Raw genomic sequence first — 18,226 nt, 5'->3', positions numbered from 1 at the left:
ACACGACTCCAACACCATCACTAAGTTTGCTGACGGCACAACAGTGGTAGGCCTAATCACTGACAACGATGAGATGGCCTATAGGGAGGAGGTCAGAGAACTGGCAGTGTGGTACCAGGACAACAACCTCTCCCTCAATGTGAGCAAGACAAAGGAGCTGATCGTGGATTACAGGAAAAGGCGGGCCGAACAGGCCCCCATTAACATCGACAGGGATGTAGTGGAGAGGGCACGAAGAAACATTTTCCCCCTCAGGAGACTGAAAAGATTTGGCAGGAATTCCCAGATCCTCAAATTTCTACAGCTGTGCCATCGAGAGCATCCTGACCGGTTGCATCACCACCTGGTTTGGCAACTGCTCAGCATCTGACCGTGAGGCGCTACAGAGGGTAGTGCGAACGGCCCAGTATATCACGGGGGCCAAGCTTCCTGCCATCCAAACCTATATAATAGGCGATGTCATAAAATTGTCAGACTCCAGTCACCCAAGTTATAGACTGTTTTCTCTGCTACCTCACGGCAAGCGGTACCGGAGCGCCAGGTCTTGGACCAAGAGGCTCCTCAACAGCTTCTACCCCCAAGCCATAAGACTGCTGAACAATTCATAAAATCGTAAAACGGCAAGTGTTACCGGAGCGCCAAGTCTAGGTCCAAGAGGCTTCTAAACAGGTTCTACCCCCAAACCATAAGAACAGCTAATCAAATGGCTACCCAGACTATTTGCATTGCCCCCCTTTCCCCTTCTATGCTGCTGCTACTCTCTGTTATCATCTATGCATAGTCACTTTAATAACTCTACCTACATGTACATATTAGCTCCACACCGGTGCCCTCGCACATTGACTCTGTACTGGTACCCCCTGTATATAGCCCCGGTATTGTTATTTACTGCTGATCTGGGGTATTTTCTTAAAACTGCATTGTTGGTTAAGGGCTTGTAAGTAAGCATTTCACTGTAAGGTACCTGTTGTATTCGGCCCATGTGATAAATAAGATTTGATTTGAAGTCACTGCCTCTGGAGGAAGTCTGGCTGACGATCAGCATAGAGAGCTTCTATTATCCCTGTATGGCCACGGCAACACCATGTAGGGGATATGTATTCTGGGTTATAATCAGGGGTGAAAGTAAGCCGGTCTGATACCGGCAAAATAAATAGTGGGGGTACAACGTACTGGTAAAACATGAGACTATCACAATAATTAAAACAACGTTTCCAAGACAACTGTAGGATATTACACCATTTATCATTACCGCATGTCAGACTTGTCAAAAATGAGCGAATAGACTCAAATGCAGTGTGGTTCTATGATGGCACTGAAATTTTGCCAAGGCAGAGATGAGTGACCAAGAGGCATGCGCACAGCAGTGTATGCATCAATTCAGGTTACGAGACTTGTGTAGGCCTAATAAAGAACAATCACTGAATGTCATTCATAAAACTGTTTGGTGTTTTGCAAGTGATGTCTCTTTGCATTTATCAAATGGCACTGTATGGATGCCGTCATTATTTTAGAGTGGAGTAGCCTACAAGTTGGACACTGAATGGGTCTCTCATATAGCCTATTATAATGTTAACTAGAGGTTGAACGATTATGATTTTTCTACACCGATACCGATTATTGGAGGACCCCAAAAAAAAGCCGATGCCGATTTTATAGATTTTTTATTTGTAATAATAACAATTACAACAATACTGAATGAACACTTATTTTAACTTAAGATAATACATCAATAAAATCAATTTAGCCTCAAATAAATAATAACATTTTCAATTTGGTTTAAATAATGCAAAAACAAAGTGTTGGAGAAGAAATTAAAAAGTGCAATATGTGCCATGTAAGAAAGCTAACGTTTAAATTCCTTGCTATTCTTTCAGTGAAATACGGAACCGTTCCGTATTTTATCTAACGGGTGGCCTCCCTAAGTCTAAATATTCCTGTCACATTGCACAACCTTCAATGTTATGTCATAATTGCGTAAAACTGCCTGGTCCCTAAACGTCCTCGCTCTGTGAGAGAAGCAGAAATGAAAGAGCACTTTACCGATGTCAACTAGATTGTTGATGATGCATTCTATCGATTTCACATTATTCTGGTGAGCAAGGCTTTTAGTATTCTAGACAAGCATCAAGTTATGATGAGAAGCTGCATGTATGTAATTATAGACAAGTTGACTAACGAATAGCCTACCAAATGTTGTAAAATATCAGCAGAAAAAATATCTACATGAGGCTATACTTTTATTCCTGCAACATCTGTCTTTCCGCCATTCCTGAGTAACATAGCCGACATGGCCATTTTGAAGTAATTGTTTGACAATCAGATGAAAACATGACTGGTTGTGTTTTTTTGCCACATTATCAGGTAGGCTAATACATTTAAAAGTTAAGTGACAAATCTTTACTATTAGGCCCATAGAGATCCTATTAAATTAATATAGATTCTATATGTCATTCTATGATTAGGCCATAGAGATCCTATTAAATTAATATAGACTCTATATGTCATTCTATGAATGGGCCCATAAAAAAAAATGTGTGCGAACATAGGAGGTCCCCGTACCAGGAAGACATTACATCTACTTTCACCCATGGTTATAATTGGGGTTACTGAGTTGTTTAGGGTCATCCTACAGAGCAGGCTTTCTATAGGGTAGGTCTTAAAGCTGATGATACTCTAACAACGGAGTGGGGTATGAGACACTAGAGTGATGATGAGCAATGAGCAACGGAGTGGGGTATGAGACACTAGAGTGATGAGGAGCAATGAGCAACGGAGTGGGGTATGAGACACTAGAGTGATGAGGAGCAGTGAGCAACATGGACATGAATAATACATTTCATATGAAGCATATTTCAACTTAACTTGATTTCCTCAATTTAGTCATCTCTTATAGCTTGTTCCTAATTGACTGCCACATCTGTACTGGAATTTATCAGCTAACTAACAAAGGAGTGGGTAAAGGAGTGGGCATCAACTCAACCTACTGCCAGTCAAGTCAATGGTGACAAGTATAACTAGACATTTTACTTTACAATTCTAAGCTAGGAAGTTTAAATGGTATTCATCCAGCTAGTTAAACGTACATAAAAAATGTATCTAAAACTAAAATCTAAATGTTTTATTTGATCTAAATGTAAAATATACATGGCTAGCTAGCTCGATAAGCTCTGCTAAATTACTAAAATGTTTACAGTACCAGTTAAACGTTTGGACACACCTATTCATTCAAGGGGTTTTCTTTATTTTTACTATTTTCTACATTGTACAATTATAGTGAAGACATCAAAACTATGAAATCACACATATGGAAATATATTTTAGATTCTTCAAAGTAACCACCCTTTGACTTAATGACAGCTTTGCACACTCTTGGCATTCTCTCAACCAGCTTCATAAAGTAGTCAACTGGAATGCATTTCAATTAACAGGTGTGCCTTGTTAATTTGTGGAATTTATTTCCTTAATGCGTTTGAGCCAGTTGTGTTTAGATAGGGGTGTTATACAGAAGATTGCCCTATTTGGTAAAAGACCAAGTCAGTTAAGAACAAATTCTTATTTACAATGTCGGCCTACCCCCTCCAAACCCTAACCCGGACAGCGCTGGGCCAACATATGATGTTTGAAATCTTTCTACCCTTTTAAAAGCTAGAATCCTTAATGGTGAAACGTCTACGTCCATTTGCGATATTATAACAACAAGGAAATTACTGCAAACAACAAACACAGTTTTTTTCCCCTCAGACATCATTTCACGCATGATAGAAAAGCACAAAATGTACCTTATTTATTATTATATTTTAAATGTATTGAAATTTAAACAGCCTTTACCACAATTGCAGATTCCATCTTTTTTTATTTATTTTTTATTTATTTTTTTACCTTTATTTAACCAGGCAAGTCATATTCTTATTTTCAATGACGGCCTGGGAACAGTGGGTTAACTGCCTGTTCAGGGGCAGAACGACAGATTTGTACCTTGTCAGCTCGGGGGTTTGAACTCACAACCTTCCGGTTACTAGTCCAACGCTCTAACCACTAGGCTACGCTGCCGCCCCTTTAATGGAGGGCTTAACATTTCAGTGACACGTTATTCTTTTTAGCTGTAATGTTTTCATTGAAATAATATTTAGGTCCATAAATGAGCAACAGAATGAAAAGCAGGAAAGAGGGCTAAAGGTAATGCTTTCAACGAGGCTCACACCAGTTCTAAAGCAGCTGTTAACTGATGTGAGTCTTCTGACAGAAAAGCCAGCTGAGCGCAATCAATTGAATGACTGCTGCCCTCCCATTTATGATTTCTCTTTTTCTCTCTCTTTTTCTCTCTCTTTTTCTCTCTCTTTTTCTCTCTCTTTCCCTCTCTCTTTTTCTCTCTCTTTTTCTCTCTTTCCCTCTCTCTTTCCCTCTCTTTTTCTCTCTTTTTCTCTCTCGCTCTCTCTCTCGCCCTCTCTCTTTCTTTCCCTCTGTGTCATGAGAAGACACCAGAGCAGTGAGTCAAGCAGGAGTATGGACACTCAGGCAGCAGACAGTAAATATTTGGAAAAGCACAGCAGTTGGTCCAGAAGCGGCCTGCAAAATGTTTCTACCATTTTTGTTTTAAAGCAGAATCTCTCCACCTTGTCAAACGTAGACATTGATAGGCTCTCTCTCTTGCATCGACCATTCTCTACCCCACACTTACCAGCCCCACTAACATTTCATAGAAATCAGCCCACCTAATACTCAACGCATTCAAACCCTATACTTCATCCTACACTATATATACAAAAGTATGTGGACACCCCTTCAAATGAGAGGATTTGGCTATTTCAGCCATAGATGTTGCTGACAGGTGTATAAAATCGAGCACAGTCATGCAATCTTTGTAGACAAACATTGTCAGTAGAATGGCCTTACTGAAGAGCTCAGTGACATTGGACTCTGGAGCAGTGGAAACACTTTATCTGGACTGATGAAACACGCTTCACCATCTGACAGTCCAACGCTACCTGCCCCAATGCATAGTGCCAACTGTAAAGGAGGAGGAATAATGGTCTGGGACTGTTTTTCATGGTTTGGACTAGGCCCCTTAGTTCCCGTAAAGGGAAATCGTAATGCTACAGCATACAATGGCATTCTAGACAATTCTGTGCATCCAACTTTGTGGCAACAGTTTGGGCAATGCACTTTCCTGTTTCAGCCTGACAATGCCCCTGTGCAGAAAGCGAGGTACATACGGAAATGGTTTGTCGAGATCGGTGTGGAAGAACTTGACTGGCCTATACAGAACCCTGACCTCAACCCTATCAAACATCTTTGGGATGAATTAGAACGCTGACTGCGAGCCAGGACTAATCACCCAACATCAGTGCCCAACCTCACTAATGGTCTTGTGGCTGAATGGAAGCAAGTCCCCTCAGCAATGTTCCAACATCTAGTGGAAAGCCGTCTCAGAAGAGTGGAGGATGTTGGGGCAGCAAATGGGACACCAACTCCATATTAATGCCCATGATTTTGGAATGAAATGTTCGACGAGCAGGTGTCCACATACTTTTGTGTATATATTATCCTATATTCCAGCCCTATATCTTCAGTGCTATTAAACCCCAGCAACGAGGGAAGCAACACTCTCCTCTCAGCCCAACCTCCCACTTCTGTTTTACTTACTCTCTTGTTGTCTCTCCCTCTCTCTCTACCTCTCTGTGGGTGGATCTGCACTCGCCCATGTGTGATTTGGTTGCTTTACCTTGGCCTAGGGCCCTGGACTGAACTAAGCTGAGCTGGGCTTTGGCTGTGAAAGGGATAGACTGCTAGATGTTAGCAGCCTTTCATGCATGTCCCTTCTCTGTCACGAGAGGTTGTTGCTGGGCTTTGGCTGTGAAAGGGATAGACAACACGTTGGTTGGTACTTTTCTGCCCTTCTCTCTCCATGGCGCTCAGTCAGAGAGGGCATTGATGCGAGGTGTGCATTAAGTTAATTAACTCGCTGACCTGCATCCTGCCAGGGAGAGAGAGCATGCAGATCTGGGATAGAAGGAGAAAAAGTGGCTGCGGATAGCTGCTGCAGCATACCAAGCTTGTCTGGCTGAGATGAAGTGGGTCGGCGCTCCCCTCACTATGGCTCTGTTTATCTGGGACTATGTCTGATCTCTCAGCCACATTATACTGGCCTGGTGTCAGGATGACCAGGTCATTAGGAAGGGGGAAAATGTGTATATATAATGCTGATGAATAACAACAACACAAGACTATTGCTGAAGTCCCAAATGGCACCCTATTCCCTGTATATTGCACTACTTCTGACCAGAGCCCCATGGTCTCTGGTCAAAAGTAGTACACTAAAAAGGAAATTGGGTGCCACTTGAGATGTATACTATGATGATTAACCTGTTGCGACGAGCAATCCCGTATCCGGGAGCGTAAATATAGCCTGAAGCTCATTACCATAAAGCAACGTTAACTATTCATGAAAATTGCAAATGAAATGAAATAAATATATTGGTTCACAAGCTTAGCCTTTTGTTAACAACACTTGTCATCTCAGATTTTCAAAAAATGCTTTTCAACCATAGCTACACAAGCATTTGTGTAAGAGTATTGATAGCTAGCATAGCATTAAGCCTAGCATTCAACAGGCAACATTTTCACAAAAACAAGAAAAGCATTCAAATAAAATCATTTACCTTTGAAGAACTTCGGATGTTTTCAATGAGGAGACTCTCAGTTAGATAGCAAATGTTTAGTTTTTCCAAAAAGATTATTTGGTCCTTCGGTCCTTCTGTGGCTCAGTTGGTAGAGCATGGCGCTTGTAACGCCAGGGTAGTGGGTTCGATTCCCGGGACCACCCATACGTAGAATGTATGCACACATGACTGTAAGTCGCTTTGGATAAAAGCGTCTGCTAAATGGCATATATATTATATTATTATATTATTATTATTATTATTATTATTTATTATTATTATTATTATATTATTTGTGTAGGAGAAATCACTCCGTTTTGTTCATCACGTTTGGCTAAGAAAAAAAACCAAAAATTCAGTCATTACAACGCAAACTTTTTTCCAAATTAATATCGACAGAAACATGGCAAACTAAAATCTGGGTCCAGGTCAAAAATAGTGCACTATAAAGGGAGATTCAGTCTCTACCTATGAACTTTCCAGAGGTGCAGTCCTCTCTCCTAAGGACATGTTCCCAGGCCTCAAGCCACCAGACTCAGGAGGCACACATACCTCATGGTTGTGCACACACAGTTCTGTATTGCTATCCTTGTGGGAACCAAATAATTGATTCCCATCTAAAAATCCTATTTTCCCTAAATCTAACCCTTAACCTAACCATAACCCTAATCAACCGTAAGCCTAACCTTAACCCCTCACCCTAAAACTATACCTAACCCTAACTCCAAACCTAACTTTAACCTCTAACCCTAAGCCCAACCTTAATACTAACCGTAACCATAACCCTAAGCCTAACCCCTGAGCCCAAAATAGCATTTTTTTTCACTTGGGACCGAGATTATGTTCCATGTTTTACTATCCTTGTGAGGACTTCTAGTACCCACATGGATAGTAAAACAAAAACACACACACGCCCATCATGGTTGTGCTTCTGGCCACTACCAGTGACCAACAGTCATTGAGCGCGGCGACGTGACCATAAACCACAGGAACAATTTAATCACACCAGACTCAACTTTTCCACCTCTTAAAATATGGTCCTTATTAACAACAGTACATGCCCTTTACACAGGCCCTGGTGTAAATGTCTTAAGTTACTACTCACCCAGGGCAGTTTGGGGAAAATATGAGTAAAGAAAAGCAAATTCTACTTACTAGAAACGTCTTACACACATCATACAGTGCCTTCAGAAAGTATTCTGCCTTGACTTTTTCCACATTGTTGCATCACAGCCTGAATTTAAAATGGACTAAATTGAGATTCTGCATCACTGGTTTCCACACAATACCCCATTTCAAAGCAGAATTGTGTTGTTGTTGTTTTATATTACAAATTCATTAAAAATGTAAAGCTGAAATGTCTTGAGTCAATAAGTATTCAACTCTTGTTATGGCCTAAATACATTCAGGAGTTAACATGTGCTTAACAAGTCACTTAAGTTGCATTCGCTCTGTGTGCAATAATAGTGTTTAACATGATTTTTGAATTACTACCTTATCTCTGCAGCCCACACAATTATCTGTAAAATCCCACAGGTGAGTAGTGATTTTCAAAAACATATTCAACCACAAAGACCAGGGAGGTTTTCCAATGCCTCGCAAAGAAGGGTACCTATTGGTAAATGGGAAAACAATCAACGATGCAGACATTGAATATTCCTTTGAGCATGGTGAAGTTATTAATTACACATTTGATGGTGTATCAATACACCCAGTTACTACAAAGATACAGGCGTCCTTTCTAACTCAGTTGCCGGAGAGGAATTAAACCAATCAGGGATTTCACCATGAAGCCAATGGTGACTTTAAAACAGTTAAGAGTTTAATGGCTGAGAGGAGAAAACTGCGGATGGATCAACAACATTGTAGTTACTCCGCAATACTAACCTAATTGACAGAGTGAAAATAAGGAAGCCTATACAGAATAAAAATATGTAAAAACATTCGGCCTGTTTGCAACAAAGCACTAAGGTAATACTGTAAAAAAAAATGTGGCAAAGCAATTCACTTTTTGTCCTGAATACAAAGTGTTATGTTTGGGGCAAATCCAATACAACATCTGACTGAGTAATTTTGAAGCATAGTTATTGCTTGTGATCATTAAGAACTGGAGTTTTTCAGGATAAAAACCAAAAACAAAATGGAGCTAAACACAGGTAAAATCCTAGAGGAAAGCCCGGTTATCTGCTGTCCACCAGATACTGGGAGATGAATTCACCTTTCAGCAGGACAATAACCTAAAACAAAAGGCCACATCTAATATATGCCATTTAGCAGACGCTTTTATCCAAAGCGACTTACAGTCATGTGTGCATACATTCTACGTATGGGTGGTCCCGGGAATCGAACCCACTACCCTGGCGTTACAAGTGCCATGCTCTACCAACTGAGCTACAGAAGGACCATCTACACTGGAGTTGCTTACCAAGAAGTCAGCGAATGTTCCCGAGTGGCTGAGTTACAGTTTTGACTTAAATCTACTTGAAAATCTGTGGCAAGACCTGAATATGGTTGTCTAGCAATGATCAACAACCAATTTGACAGAGCTTGAAGAAATTTTGAAGAATAATGGGCAAATTTTGCACAATGCAATTGTGGAAGTCTCTTGAAGACTTACCCAGAAAGACTCACAGCTGTAATCGCTGTGTGTTTCATTTTCAATGCATTTGCTACAATTTCTAAAACCATGTTTTCACTTTGTCATTATGGGGTATTGTGTGGAGATGGGTAGGAAAAACATTGATTTAATCAATTGTGAATTCAGGCTGTAACACAGCAAAATATGGAATAAGTCAAGGGGTATGAATACTTTCTGAACACACCGTATATGTTTATGATCAAATTGAAAGGGCTTTTTGAAACGCGTATTTTAGGCTTTTTCTTTTTATTGCTTTTAGGCACCATCTTTCCGAGGGGCACTTCAAGCTGGAACTCATTACCCATGATTGAGATGTATGTCCTTAAAACAAAGTATCCTACTCCAATAAACAGCACAAATTAAATTAGTTAGGCGACCTACATTCTCTGGGCCCTGTCTGTCAGTCTGCATACATCTCTACCAACCCACAACAGAATGGAATCCTTCTATAGATTCTAGAACAACTTTAACAAAATAACCCTAATAGGTGTTCTATAGATAAGGCAGCACCCTGTGTGCTAGCAGTGCAGCACTGTTGATGTGCTGTAATGTTCAGACTGGTTAGTTTGCCCCCTGTTGTCCTGTCTGTGAAGTTTATTATAAGTCAAATGAAGTAAGGCTCTTCTAATATCTAATCTCAGTGGAATTATCCTGCTATTAGAGGAGAGGGAGAAGTCGGCAACAACACATGGATTGCATTAGGAGAGCTTTCTTGGAAGATCAGACCAGACTTGGCTTTTTTGATGTTAGAAAGGGCCTGAGAAAGCTCTGTCTCACGCAATTGAGGCCTAAGTCCAAGTGTCCCCTTACTTCCCAGGTCTAAATAGATGAGTATTGCAGGTGGAGATTCTAAAGAACCTTAGAGGTCACTCTGTTCCATACAGAAGACATCCTGCTTTTTACTAGAGCTCACAGGGTTGAACAGGGTTGAGGCCTGTAGGAACAGATCCTGGAGCAGGTCAGTTCAACCTCCTGTACTCTCCTACAGCAGTAGACTCCCACCTCAGACATTAACCTCCAGCTACCAGCTGTGGTGTGGTTGGGCTCAGTTAAACAGCAGTGCTGTTACACTTCCAGGTCAGACTAACCCCCCTGGCTAGTGCCTCTGTCCCAAACAGGGCCTTTTTTTAAGTTGCTTTATTTCAGATTTGCCAAGTTGATCGTTTTTTAAAATTTATTGCAAGGCCTTTGGTCATCAGATGTAGACTAATTGTGTAACATTGAGGCTTGCCATCTCTTTGCTTCTGTGCTGGTCGTCTTTTGCTTTTTTCAACTGCCTAATATGAATGCTCTCGTTGTGGGGCCTTGTGGGAACAACTGTCTTAAAGTCAGCGTGGAAGCACAGCAGTTAAGACTTAATTACAGCTGTTCTTGTCTGAAGAACCCAGCCTTCCCATCTCACACACACACACTGACACAGGGCCCGCTACTAAAACAAGTCAGTGTTTGAACAGGGATTATTTCCACTGTGACATCACACCCTTGGGCTGCCTCTGGGTTGACCTCTGGTCCATAGCTTCCGATGTCGATAAGGTTTGTTCCATTAAAGTCCCAATGCAGCCATTTTTAAATCAATATCAAATCATTTCTGGGTAACAATTAAGTACCTTACTGTGATAGAGTTCCATTCAAATTGGCAAAAAATAGCTTTATAGCAAAAAACTTTCTCAAGAAAGAATTATGCTAGGACTGTCTGGGAGTAGTCTCAGTGTGGAGGGGAAAACTGAAAACTAGCTGTTATTGGCAGAGGTTTGGAACTCTCTTTTTTTTATTGGTCTTTTAACCAATTTGTCACCATGGAAAGTCGAAACTCCCGTCCATGCAAACCTGCTGATTAGAAGGTCCTATGTAGATTGTATTTTCAACCGGCAACTACAATGTCAGGAAATGGCACTGATCAAATGTTTTCACACTTTTACAGTGTTAGTTTCATCAGCTGTTGTACAATATGATATAAAACGGGGGAAATGCATTTGGACTCCACTTGGCCTTTTTAAAGACTGTTAGTGTTTCATGGCTTGTTGCCGGCATTAGATGCCCAAGCTCTCCCCCGACTGAAATAACTGTGATCTAGTCTAGTTGTTCATCACTGGAGGCACATTTCTGGCCAGTAAACAGCTTTTCACAGATTTTATGATCAATAACAGATGATGAAGTGTGTGTGATTGGCTGTATTGTCTATAAATGCTTTGTTAATGTTTGGAAATCATTCCTTGCTAGATAATGGCCTGTTGTGGGAATTTGAATGTGGATGTGTATTTTTTTTCATATCACTTTGTCTCAGAAATGATTTTAACTGTGTTTTAAGTTTTCTTGTGTAAAGCTAATTGGCGCTAACATATGGACTTGTTTTTATACCATTTGAAACTCTGTTTGAAGAACTGTCCTCACAAGCTCCCTCATCTATTCTCTCTTCCTCAGGTCACGGAGAGTGCCACTGTGGAGAGTGTAAGTGCCATGCGGGCTATATCGGGGACAACTGTAACTGTTCCACTGACACCTCATCCTGTGTGTCTGATGACGGGCAGATCTGCAGCGGGCGGGGCAGCTGTGCCTGTGGGCGCTGCCAGTGCACTGAACCAGGGGCCTTCGGGGACACCTGCGAAAAATGCCCCACCTGTCCTGATGCCTGTGGCACCAAGAGGTATGGGACAGGGAGGAGAGAGGGAAGGGAGAGAAGGGGAGGGGCAGAGAGATGGAGGGAGAGATACGAGGCAAGAAGAGAGAGAGAGAGAGAGAGAGAGAGAGAGGGGGGAGGGAGGGAGAGATACGGGGCAAGAAGAGAAGGAAAGAGGGGAGGGATCGATATGGGGCAAGAAGAGAGAGGAGAGAGGGGTGATATGGGGCAAAAAGAGAGGGAAGGAGAGAGGGATATGGGGCAAGAAGAGAGAGGGAGAGAGATATGGGGCAAGAAGGAGGGAGAGATATATGGGGCAAGAAGAGCGAGAGGGAGGGAGAGATATATGGGGAAAGAAGAGAGCGGAGGAGGGAGAGAAATGGGGCAAAAAGAGAGGGAGAGAGAGATATGGGGATCTATCAGGATCTGTTGGTTGACCAGGTGACACATTACGAGGTGCTGAAAAAGGAAATCCTGCACCGGTATGGTTACACCCTGATTAGCAGGTCACAAAGATTCCATGATTGGGCGCATGATCCTACAGTGTCCCCCCCCGATCGCAAATGCATGATCTAATTAGGCTGGCCAAGAGCTGGCTAACTGCTGAACTCCTGATGCTCACGCCCATTGAGAAAGTGGGCATAGATCGATTTATACACTCTCTTCCGTTCAAATCTAAAAAGTTAACCAACCAAGCTAACCTGCAGGGCGCAAATCAGCTGGTGGAACTGGTGTACGGTGGCTTTGGAGGTCCTGCGCAGAGGACAACCATGGAAGGCGAACCCTCCACTCGCCCAAAGGAGCAAAAATGGGAGGAGGACCATGCCGGGACCCCGGCCAAGGATAGGAGGACACTCACAGTCAGCTCCCTGAGACGACACTCCTTCCTGAACCTGGACAGCAGGAAATGTGTGTGGCGAGCCGGGACACATCACCTGGAACTGTTCAAACCACGATGTCCGATGCCTTTGGCTTCAGCCAGTGACACATACAACGGGCGGCCCTGCGGCTTGCTGATGGCATGCTGACCTAGGGTGAGTGGTCCTTCCCCTGTCACCCCGGTAAGAGCCAATGGAAAGTACACCACGGCACTTGTGGACTCCGGGAGTATGGTGACCCTGGTCCGACCTGATGCCCAGTCCTCGAACCTGGCGGAGACCGTGGCCATTACGTGCATACACAATGAGACCAAGGACTACCCTACTACACTCTTCCACCTACAGACCACAAAGGGACAGCACATGGGACCAGTGGGAGTCGTCCCAAACCTGCCTGTCACGGTCCTTATCCGGAGGGATTTCCCGAAGTTCCTCCAATTGTGGACCAGGATGTCCGGAGACGTGGGGAACCGAGGGAACCAGAAGGGAGGAGGGAGGTGGGAAAGACGCCCGGATGTGTGGATTCCAGGAAGTGGACCCCCAGGCGTCAACTGACCCCCTCTCAGAGGGGGACTCTGTTGAAGCCAGACTGGAGGGAGAGGTGGTGAGTTGGAAGACATGTTCCCGATTGACCATGAGGTGGCGCCAGAGTCTGCCTCTCTAGCGGGCCGGTTTGGCACGACCCAACTGGAAGATCCTTTCTTGGCCAGCGCTCTCCAGCAGGTGACCATGGTGGACGGAAAGCCTGTGGACGGGTAAGTCAAATCACCTACCCCAACTTTTATATAAAGAAGAAGTTCCTATATCAGGTCATGAAGAAGAATGACGAATGTATGGAGTTGTTGGTGCCCCGTCCCTTTGTACCATCTGTCCTGCATTTGGTGCACTCCTACCTTCTTGGGGCTCACCTAGGGGTGAAGAAGACCTTAGACAGTATCAAGGCACGGTTTTTCTGACCGGGGGTGAAGAGAGCAGTGGAATAATACTGCCGCAGTTGCCCAGAGTTCCAGCAAAACTCCCATTTTCACAGTCACTTAATTCCCCTACCCATTATTTCTGACCCATTCAGCAGGTTTGCGATGGACCTGGTGGAACCTCTACCAAAGAGCAACCGAGGGCACCTATACATTCTGGATTATGTCACCAGGTACCCAGAAGCCATTCCCCTGTGCACCATGGCCACCAAGGGAATTGCACGTGAGTTGGTCATCCTGTTCTCCCGAGTAGGCATCCCCGACAAGATATTGACCGACCAGGGCACCCCGTTCATGTCGCGAAACATGAAGGATCTATGCAAGCTAATGAAAATAAAGAAGGTGATGGAGGCTGACTGAATTAATTGGGACCAGCTGCTACCCTACCTGATGTTCTCGATCTGAGAAATGCCCCAAACTTCAACAGGATTCTCTCCCTTCGAACTCCTGTACGGGAGACGACCCCGAGGACTGCTGGACGTGGATAAAGAAACGTTCGAAACCAGGGTGGATACCGTCCTATCACAGCTACAAGAAGGTGAGGAACACCCAGTCATGTACATTAGCCGGAAGCTGTTGCCACGAGAACGAAGATATTCCACTGTGGAGAAAGAATGTCTAGCAATAAAGGGGGCGCTGGAAACGCTGAAACCACTGGTTTGGATGTCACGGAATAAGGACAGTAACGCCCGGGTCACCCGCTGGTTCCTATCCTTACAGCTCTTTGCTTTCTCTGTTGTCCACAGATCAGGTGCAGCCCATGGAAATGTCGATGCTCTCTCCAGGAGGGATGCTCTAGGGAGCTGGACTGCCCCTCCCGGTCAGAGCTGAAGGCGGGGGGGGGGGGTGGCAGACGGCAGGGAGAGGTGAGGGGAGTGGTTATTGAGGGGAGATATCTTGCAACCCGCTGGCTCAACCCCAAGCCTTATATGGACTTCCTGCCCCCAACGAGGCGAGGCTCTGGATCATTAAGCCAGGGAGTGCTTGGAGATAAAAGAGGAAGCGGCCTGCACAAAGAGGCAGAGAATGGAGAGAAAAACATGCATTATGAAGAGTGGGAGAAGAGAGGACAATATCTGTGTGATTACCCGTTGGGACCTGGACTGTCTGAGGTGGGTAACCTTGTGTACCGGATTGGCTGAGGACCCGAGTTTTAGGATTACCCCTGGAGAATGGAACGGACAATGGGAACGGCTTGTGGACTGTGAGGTAATTGGTGAATTCCCCCTTCTTCCCCAGTATACAAAAATCCCTAATAAACTCTCATTTGCATTCTAGTTGTGCTACTGGTGCATGTTTGTTATTGTACTTGGCGACGTGGAAACCCCACACACTTGAGCCTGCTACAAGTGTTATTTCTTACATTATTTGCTCAGAACGTTTCTTGTATTATCTACTGCCAGAAATAACTTTTGGATATTAGATCGGCAGTCACTCACCAGAAATTTGACTTCCCTGACCTGGATCCTTTATTTGAACATCCAGAGGCAACTGTGTTCATCCCAGGAGTGGCACCATGCCGAAGAAGAGGTAGGAGTGAGGCCCTAGTCAGACTCAGAAGGAGTGCATACCATCCACCGCTTCCGAGTATATTACTTGCTAACATTCAGTTCTTGGACAATAAAGTAGACAAGCTCAGGGCAAGGATCTCCTTCCAGAGAGACATCAGGGACTTTAATATACACTGTTTTACGGAATCATGGCTTTCTCTGGATACATTGCCCCCATCAATTCAGCCACCGGATTTCTCCGCGGACAGGAAGAAAAAACTTGTTGGGAAAAATAAAGCGGAGGGTTTGTTTCATGATTAACAACTCATGTTGTGGTGTGGTGATGTACAGGAACTCAAATCCATTTGTTCTTCTGATCTGGAATATCTCACCATCAAAATCAGACCGCATTACCACCCAAGATAATTTTCTTCACTTCAGTCATCGCCACCGCCGTGTGTATATTCCCCCCAAAGCAGACTAAACTGGACTATGTGCAAACTGGAAACCACATATCCTGAGGCCGCATTTATTGAAGCTGGGGACTTAACTTTTTCGAGTTTGTGCTACTATTTATGTGACACTGGAAAGTCCAGGGAGAATAAGAGCACCTCCTCCCAGCTGCCCACTGCATTGAGGCTAGGAAACACTGTCACCACCGATAAATCCATGATAATTGAGAATTTCAATAAGCATTATTATACGGCTGGCCGTGCTTTCCACCTGGCTACCCCTACCCGGTCAACAGCCCTTCACCTCCCACAGCAACTTGCCCAAGCCTCCGTTTCTCCTTCACCCAAATCCAGATAGCTGATGTTAGGAAAGAGCTGCAAAATCTGGACCCCTACAAATTAGCCGGATTAGACAATCTGGATCCTCTCTTTCTAAAATTAGCCGCCAAAATTGTTGCAGCCCCTATTACTAGCCTGTTCAACCTCTCTTTCGTATCGTCTGAGATCCCCAAAGATTGGAAAGCTGCCGCGGTCATCCCCCTCTTCGAAAGCCAAGTTAACAAACAGATCACCGACCATTTCGAATCCCACCGTACCTTCTCTGCTGTGCACTCTGGTTTCTGAGCTGATCATTGGTGCACCTCAGCCACGCTCAAGGTCCTAAACGTATCATACCTTCCAATCGATAAGAAACCATACTGTGCAGCTGTATTCATCGACATGGCCAAGGCTTTCAACTCTGTCAATCACAACATTCTTATCGGCAGACTCAACAGCCTTGGTTTCTCAAATGACTGCCTCGCTTGGTTCACCAACTACATTTACATTTACATTTAAGTCATTTAGCAGACGCTCTTATCCAGAGCGACTTACTACTTCTCAGACAGAGGTCAGTGTGTGAAATTGGAGGACCTGTTGTCCGGACCTCTGGCAGTCTATGGGGGTGCCACAGGGTTCAATTCTCGGGCCGACTCTTTTCTCTCTATACATCAATGATGTTGCTCTTGCTGCTGGTGATTCTCTGATCCACCTCTACGCAGATGGCACCATTCTGTATACCTCCCCTTCTTTGGACACTGTGTTAACTAACCTCCAGACAAGCTTCAAAGCCATACAACTCTTCTTCAATGGCCTCCAACTGCTCTTAAATGCAAGTAAAACTAAATGCATGCTCTTCAACCAATCGCTTCACCTGCCCGCCCGTCCAGCATCATGGTTCTGAATATGTGGACAACTACAAATACCTAGGTGTCTGGTTAGACTGTAAACTCTCATTCCAGACTCACATTAAGCATCTCCAATCCAATATTAAATCTAGCATCGGCTTCCTATTTTGCAACAAAGCATCCTTCACTCATGCTGTCAAACACACCCTCATAAAACAGACTATTCTGCTGATCCTTGACTTTGGCGATGTCATTTACAAAATAGACTGAGTAGGAGGCTATCTACACTCTGTGTAGTCTATCACAGTGCCATCTGTTTTGTCACCAAAGCCCCATATACTACCCACCACTACGACCTGTATGCTCTCGTTAGCTGGCCCTCGCTTCATATTCGTCGCCAAACCCACTGGCTCCAGGTCATCTATACGTCTTTATGTAAAGCCCCGTCTTATCTCAGCTCACTGGTCACCATAGCAGCGCCCACCCGTAACACGGGCTTCAGCAGGTGTATTTCACTGCTCACCCCCAGAATGTTGTTCATTGACAACAGCTCAGCCTTCAACACCATGTGCCCTCCAAACTCATTACTATGCTCAGGGCCCTGGGTCTGAACCCCTCCCTGTGCAACTGGGTACTGGACTTCCTGACAAGCAGAACCCAAGTGGTGAAGGTACTCAACACGGGGCCCAACAAGGGTGCGTGCTCAGTCCCCTCCTGTACTCCCTGTTCACCCATAACTGCTTGGCCAAACACGTCTACAACTCAATTATCAAGTTTGCAGATGTCACAACAGTGGTAGGCTTGATTACCAACAACGATGAGACAGCTTACAGGCAGGAGGTGAGAGCCCTGGCAGAGTGGTGCCAGGAAAATAATCCGTCAATGTCAGAAAAACAAAGGAGCTGATGGTGGACTACAGGAGACAGCAGAGAGTGCACACCTCCATCCACATCGAAGGGTCCGCAGTGGAGGGGGTTAAAGCTTCAAGTTCCTCTGCGTATACATCATTGACAACCTGAAATGGTCCCTTTACACAGACAGTGTGGTGAAGAAGGCTCAACAGCACCTCTTAAACCTCAGGAGACTTAAGAAGTACTGCTTGGCCCTTAAGACCCTCACAAACGTCTACAGATGCACCATGGAGAGCATCTTGTCAGGCTGTAGCACCGCTTGGTACGGCAACTGCACCGCCAGCAACCTCAGGGTTCTCCAAAGGGTGGTGCGGTTAGCCCAATGCATCACCAGGGGCACGCTACCATCTAGAAGGCGTACAGGTTCTTCAAAGCTTGGACTGAGAGACTGAGAAAAAACGTATATCTCCAGGCCATCAGACTGTTAAACAGTCACCA

General features: G+C 44.3%; 1 protein-coding gene across 5 annotated transcripts in view; it reads left to right on the top strand.

Moving 5' to 3' along the window:
* LOC118386354 (integrin beta-5-like) overlaps positions 1–18,226 on the top strand; it is a 97,736-nt gene that overhangs the window by 62,874 nt on the left and 16,636 nt on the right. For all 5 annotated transcript variants that reach the window (XR_008139929.1, XM_052522787.1, XM_052522786.1 and 2 more), the window contains exon 11: positions 11,722–11,944. Coding sequence is in view for 4 of the 5 variants with exons in the window: in XM_052522787.1 (XP_052378747.1) it covers positions 11,722–11,944 (223 nt within the window). In the remaining variant the exon portion in view is untranslated. The remainder of the gene's footprint in view (positions 1–11,721; positions 11,945–18,226) is intronic.

This window comes from Oncorhynchus keta, chromosome 7 (genome assembly GCF_023373465.1).
Source record: "Oncorhynchus keta strain PuntledgeMale-10-30-2019 chromosome 7, Oket_V2, whole genome shotgun sequence".
Taxonomy (NCBI): Eukaryota; Metazoa; Chordata; class Actinopteri; order Salmoniformes; family Salmonidae; genus Oncorhynchus; species Oncorhynchus keta.
Note: the sequence above shows the minus strand (reverse complement) of the source record. Positions and strands in the feature narration are given on the sequence as shown.